We start from the raw sequence: 7,239 nt of genomic DNA on the forward strand, positions 1-7,239 counted from the left end.
GATCTGACTCCGTCCGCCCTCCATTCAAAGATGCCCAGCTGCCGGAGGTGGGCCCGAGCGTGGCTGGCCAACGCTTTGCGGTTTTCAAAGTCGAACCCACAAAGATCGCAGGAAGCCTCTGCCGTGAGCAGGAACACGAGTCACGTATTTATCGGTTCACCCAGTTTCATAATTTTCATGTTGGTAACTTCAATCAGCAGCATTTTTGTAATCCGTAGTTTGAAACGTCCTTAGTTGGTCTCCACTTTTCTGTGTTTAAATGAGATTGCTCTTGATATTAAACCACATTATGCCAGTCTGAACGTGTCTAATCCTGTTTGAATAGTCATGAGACATTTCATTCAACTTTTACGACATGGAAGTAACCGTATCCAAGCAATGACATCGATCCCGACATCGTGCAGCTTCAAGCTCTGAACTCCCCACGCCTTCAGCTACAGGAAAGAAGCTTATTTTGTCCTGCACTCATGCAGGAAATGATTCAAAGCAGGTCTTAACGAGCAATAATCTCCATTACACGTTTATAATTTAGGACTGCTTCTTGTTTTGCGTAAACAAACAAACAAAATAAAAAAAACGCAGTTTGGATCTGCGGTGGAATTAAATGAACTTAAAACCCCTCTAAGGAAACAGAGGCTTCAGGTGCAGAAACATCTGCTGCTGCTAGTTCTGCTAGCCAGAAGGCTTTATGTTCCTTCTTTTTATAGTCAAATGTACCAACGTGAAGGGGAATGCACGTATTATTGCAATAAAGCTGAGCTCACCCATGACAACAGTTTCCACTTTGTAATCCTTTCAAAATAAAACTATGAAAACAGAAATAGATGCTACAAGCTGTTTTCCTCTTTGTTTTTTCTTTGTTTGTAGGTTTGTCAGAAAAACACCCCCAACTGGAAGAGCTTTATGAGGAAACAACTTGACAACAACCAGGTAAGAACTAGGGGTGCAACGATTGCAGTTTTATGGCCGATCACCGATTTCTAAAAAGTCTGACCTGCCGATTCCGATTTTGTTTTATAAGCGACACTGTGAGGTGTTATAAGGTCACAATGCACCTTCAATTTTCCAATATTATTTTGTTGAAAAACATACCATTGAACTATATCCTAGAAACAATGCAAACTTGTTTTAACTGGTCATGAGGTAGTGCTCTGAAATATAAATGAAGTTTAGACAATTGTTGTTAAAAATACAAAAAAAATCGGTAAAATCAGTTTCTCATGCAAGTATCGGCCGATCACCCAAAATTAAGGAAATCGGGGCCGATTTATTGGTGCACCCCTAGTAAAAACAATAAATGAATAAAAACAAGTGGTCTTGATGGTCACAGAACCTTTTTTTAGAATTTGCCCCTTGTAACTAACTTTAGCTGATCCTTAACGCTGAGCTGGACAAATGAGATTAGTGTAGTGCAGACGTCTACAAAGCAAAAGAAGACGAGAATCAAACGCTCACAGAACTTAACAAGCCTTCACGTTTTTAATTCACCAGCTGGAAGGACATGAGTCAGACAGAACTGATCATTAGGTAAGTGTCCGATGGAGTTTTAAAAACAACACTGTCAATATTCATAACATAAATTAACTAGATGCATTAGGAGAGCGCACGCCTACGCCGAGACGCTATAGGGCAGGGGTGCCCAACATGTCGATCGTGATCTACCGGTCGATCGCATGACATTTAAAAAATAGACATCAGCCCATCGTCCATCTATAAAATTTGTCACTTGACGGACATTGAGGGCAGCCAGTCTGAGGCCCTGTTTACGCAACATGAAACCACAGCCTTTCTGCTGCGGTTCAGCCGTTCACTTACACGACAACAGCCCTCATTTCGGGGGAACCCCCCCATGGAGTTGTGAACTCTCCACAAGTGTGAAGTTGCACATGTGCACTACAGGCGGCTGCAGTCCAAAGGTTTTCTGCACTAACAACAGTTTTAATAAATGACAGAGAGCAAAGTGGGTTTTGTTCTACTCACCTTTTTTCAGCATGTAGGAGCACAACTAATAAAATCCAGGGTCCAAAGAGACGTTAGTGTACTCATCAGTTTGGACGTAACTGGGTTGCCAGATAAATTTAAAATGTCTTATTACCCACTCCTTTTCTGTGCACATGTTCAACAAACACAACACACACCTCATCTTAGAATATCTTTACTCAGCACATATGACGTTTAGGTCAAAATACTATCATTTTAAAGCGACAGTACTATAGTTCATAATTTCTTATCTGCCAACCTGACCGACATGGAAACTACAGCGTTTTTCGTGTAAACCACTAATTTTTTGTTTATTACCCCAATAAATATCGAAAAACCACTAACGTTTCCACAGGTTGTTCTCGTGTAAATGGGGCCTTATAGCTCACTTTGATTTAAACATTTTAAAAGTAGCTCGCATGCTGAAAAAGTTTGTGCACCCCTGCTATAGGGTCACTCATGCAGTAACAGCCTACACAGACAGAAAGATCTTTTAAGAAATTCCTGGATCCGGACCTTGATCCAGATCACCAAAATGTAATAATTTGTTCTTTATGATGAACTCATAGTTTCCTGAAAATCTGTTCATAACTATATCACAAACAGACAGACAAGACAAACCACCTCTACCTAAGATATAAGCTACCAGCTTGGCAGAGGCAGTACAGCAGTCGGATGTTGCGATTTGTAGACAACTCGTTTCACATCAGGTGTTTTGTTTAATTCTGTTCAGATCTGCTCAAACACAGTAAATACTTAATTATGATCTTTCTAAATAACAACTGTCCAGTGGACACAGGCTTCGTGTCTTTTTATCAAGTAGCTACAACTTTGTCCAAAATCAGCAATGACATTTAGAAAAAACCAACAGGGTTTGTTTCCTCCCACAGTCTGTACGTTGTCGTGAGCCTTGACTGAGACCTAAGTAGTTTAGAAAAGTCTAAACAATTTAGTTTTAAAACTGAAACCACCGACTGATTTCAGTTGTAAACAACCACATTTGTTGCTATGGTTACGTTTGCTTGTACCGACTCAGAGCTGAAGTCCTTCACATTTAAACGGACCCCAACATTTGGATCTTTTAAAGGACCTGCATGGGTCGTAGTTTGACGTTTTCACACGTTCCATGTTTAAAACCCAGCTTGACTTACCGAGGTTTGAGCCCGCAGCCTTAGATGGAGATTTATCTTTCATGGAATAATCAACGGGCCCTGCGTTGGAGTTGGAAGCTCTTTCCTGAGGCGGGAGGCTGCTCCGAGATCTCCTGGAGCCTTGAGTGCTCCACGGTGCTTTGCCTGCTGCCGACGACCTGCTGCGCGCCGGCTCTTTCCTCTCCTCACCTTGCGACATGACCGATTTGAGGAGATCGATCGGAGATGTCCTAATCGACCACGTGACACCGAGATGCCTCAGATGGGCGCGGACGTGGCACGACAGAGCTTTGCGGGTATCGAACAGCTGACCACAGAAGTCACAAAGGACTGTTGGTGGAGACAGGACATCTGTGGAGCATTATAAACTTTGGTGCACATCCACAAACGAATAAATGTAAAAAGAACCAAACACAAACCGCCATGAGCGGCTTTACCTGCGTTAGAAGGCTTTTTGGAAATGGGAGCTGTAGAAACTTTCTGCATAGAAGAGCTGCTGTCGCTGCTGGACGGCTTTGGTTGAATAAAAACCTCCGTTTCTACGGGCTCGGGCTTTGGTTTTCTGAGAAGGGGGTCCACCGCCAGCCGAAATCCTTTCTTAGCCTTTGGCGCCTTGTTTAAAAGCGGGTGAGAATGAGAACTCGTAGGACTCGGTGAGAGGCACACGGGCGAAAACGAAGCCTTGGATTGCTTCCCAGGGGCAGCAGGCGAAGCTGGTGCCGTGGAGGAACTGGCTGCACTGTTCAGTGTGGGTAGGCGTACGGGTTCTAACATACCGCTGCTGACCAGCTCCTCCACAGCGCCGATGGCGGAGCTTTTCCCCACCAAGTCGCTCACTCCGATATGGCGCAGGTGGGAGCGCGCGTGGCTGCCCAGACCTTTTCGATTCTCAAACTCCTCCCCGCACAGAACGCAGGTGAAGTCCGCAGATGTTTTGGGCCGTTTGCTGGGCGTAGAAGCTGGAGAAGACAAAACACCGAAGAGACGTTTGGAGGAAGATTTAGAGGGGCTGGTGGGTTTAAGCTCTTCCTGTCGCTCGGCGCTGATGGGCTTCAAGTCCTGTTCCTTCATGATCTGATAAAGATATTCAATCGGGCTGCTTTTGATCTCGCTGTCGGGGATTCCAATCTGCCGGAGATGGGCACGAGCGTGACTCGACAGACCCTTTCGGGTCTCGTACCAGGAGCCACAAAGCTCACAAACATGGACCTCATCACTGGCGACAGAAGCTGTAATAAAACACAAACAAGTACAAAATGATACAACCCTGAAGGTTGGGACGTGGTGTAAAATGTAAATAAATTTAAAAAACAAAACAAGAATGAGATGATTGACGACTCATAAAAAACACATTTAATTTACAGTGGAACGTAGTATATGCACAAAATATTGAACCCAATTGTATAGTTTTTGAAAATAAATTAATATTGAACTTTACAGCAGCAACATGTCTCTCTAAAATGTTGAGAGGTCATGTTTACCACCGTGAGCCTGTCCTGAGCTCAGAGCTCTCTCCAGATTCTTCACATCTTTTGACGATGTTACAAACTGTACATGACAGGATATTAAAACACACTTTCAATTTGCTGATGAGCAACATTATTCTGAAATTGTTCCAACTATTTTCAGACAGTTTTCCACAGACCGGCTTATCTTTATTTCTAAAAGACTCAGCCTCTCTAAAATGCTCTTTTTATACCCAGTCCTCTTACTGACTGGTTACCAATTAAATCAGTTGCAAAATTCTCCTCCAGCTGTTTTTTATGTGCACCATGCCCTTTTACAGCCTTCTATTGTCACATTTTAAAACATTTTTTAAATAAGAGTTGTACAAATTTACTATGTTCCAACGTGAATAAAATATGAGTTTAGGACATTGTCATATCATTGATTTCTGTTCTTATTTACATTTAATGCAGCCTCCCAACTTTGTCAGAATCGGGGTTGTAAAAATTAATGCATTGACAAAAAGACTGGAGAAAGAACTGGAAGTGGCAGAAATGGAGATGTTGAGGTTCTCCTTAGGAGTGACAAGGAATGAGATCATCAGAGGTACAGCACAGGTTGAACAACTGGGAGATAAAGTTAGAGAGACCAGACTGAGATGGTTTGGACATGTCAAGGAGTGGGTATACTGGTAGAAGGATGTTAGAATTTAGCTGCCAGGAAAACGACAAACAAGAGAAATATGGATGCAGTTAGAGAGGACATGGAGGTAGTTGGAGTGCGGACCGAGGATGCAGAGGACAGAGTGAGATGGAGAAGGTTTAACGTACCTAAAGTGATTGGAGCATCGGTTTCCAAAGGCGCCCACAGCGGCTTGGTTTGTTGATTTGAAAATGAAGAGCTGCTGCCTTCATGTGGCATCAGAGAAGAAGGAGATGAGGGGAGAAGATTTACTCCCTGCTCTTTCAGCATGGATGGAGATTCCTGATGATCACTCTTTTGCAGCTTTGATAAGACTCTCCCCCCCGACTTGGAGAAAGAAGTAAAGTCTTCCTGCACTGGTGACGTCTTGGACTCCAACTGGCCATCAGCCTTTTTGGGAGGAGTCGACGCAGAAGCAGAGTCGTTAAGTTCTGAAACCTCGGCAGAGCCGTCTTTCTCTTCTATGAGCTGGTAGAGCAGCTCTATGGGAGACCCGCTGTTTTCTGTGAACGTTATACCGAGCTGGCGGAGGTGGAGGCGAGCATGGCTGGAGAGGCCTCTTCTGTTCTCAAAGTATGCCCCGCAGACCTCACAAATGACTGGCTCGGAGTTTGCTGTGGATGGGTTCATACTGAACATTGTTAATAGAAAACGAAAGGAAAAACTTAAATCAGAGTCAAGGAATCCAATGAGGACGAGGCTTATAGTCTAACAGGAAAACAAAAACTGATCAACACAAATGTTTCCAAACGTGAGAATCTCTGTTTGAGGAGAACGAGTTCTTGAGTTGGGTTGATCCAAAAGTTTCAAGCAGAATTAGTTAATCAATTATGAGTATTGGCTACTACAACACTAAATTTTCTCTTAATATCTGTCAAATTGGCTGCGTTATAGTCACTTATGTGTCTGACTGCAATAGGGTTGGCTCTAAAATATATTCAACAAAATTATATTAAAATTCATCCACATTTGCAAACAAAATTAGATAAACGAGAACAATTATGTATACTAAAAACCCTTTTAGTCAAATGTAATTATATGCAGTTTAAGTTATGTGTTATACGAACCTTGTGAGTCCATGTGCATGGAAAAATGTCACTGTGCTGGTGTTTATTTAGCTGAAACAGGTTGTTTTCCTGCAAAATCTGCAAGCAAATAAACATCACAGGGTAATTAACACCATGTCTAACGCAAACTACAATGTTTATAAACCATTAAACCTAGTAAAAATCTGACGGAAACACTAAGTTTGAGAATTAAGCGCATATCGCGAGAACACCGAAATATCGCGATAACAGCCGCTCGTAGAAAAAAATATCTTTACAACTGTTAAGATTTTAAATATTTATCGCCTTGTAATAAAATCCACATTCCAACTCCGCTCATCGCACGTTAACTATGATGTAGCAGTATAATGCACCGACTAATTTACTAAGTTAAAGCTAACTTGGCTTCTTTTTGTTTTTATTCCAAACGCTACCATTAACCGCGTGATACTCTCGGCGCGTCGCATTTCAGAAAAACTTCAGCAAACTAATATATTTTGACCATTCGAGAATAAATACACGTGAAACATTTACTTACAGTAATGAAATTTCTTTTACTAAAGAAACGTTAAAAAAGCCTGCTTCTGTGCAGCGGTCTCCAACCCACAAGGCTAAGCGGAAATAGCGCGGCGTGTTTTTCTTCTGACGCTACTGTTTGTCAAAATAAAAGCGGATTCGTATTTAAATGCGTCTCATGGTGACGAAGGCTTTTTTTTTAAGGAACTGGTAATCCACTAAAAACTGTATACAGTATTGAATAAAAAAACAATTTATCATGTGTGCGCATTTGTTGTTTAATAATATGGATACCATAAGATTCATAGACGCTTTTATATTTTTATTTAAACTTTTATTTTACCAGGAAAGAAATCTATTGAGATTATTAATCTCTTTTACAAGGATATCCTGGGACA

General features: G+C 41.9%; 1 protein-coding gene across 1 annotated transcript; it reads right to left on the reverse strand.

The window, feature by feature from the left end:
• Positions 1 to 2,384: 2,384 nt before the first annotated feature.
• LOC119423119 (protein Wiz) lies at positions 2,385 to 5,918 on the reverse strand. The gene is made up of 4 exons (XM_037690530.1): positions 5,408 to 5,918; positions 3,569 to 4,360; positions 3,132 to 3,482; positions 2,385 to 2,452 (listed from the first exon to the last, which is right to left on the reverse strand). The coding sequence occupies exons 1-4, from the start codon at positions 5,916 to 5,918 to the stop codon at positions 2,385 to 2,387; spliced, it is 1,722 nt and encodes a 573-aa protein (XP_037546458.1).
• Between the last annotated feature and the right edge of the window lie 1,321 nt (positions 5,919 to 7,239).

Source organism: Nematolebias whitei, chromosome 16 (assembly GCF_014905685.2).
Source record: "Nematolebias whitei isolate Nwh7 chromosome 16, NemWhi1, whole genome shotgun sequence".
Taxonomy (NCBI): Eukaryota; Metazoa; Chordata; class Actinopteri; order Cyprinodontiformes; family Rivulidae; genus Nematolebias; species Nematolebias whitei.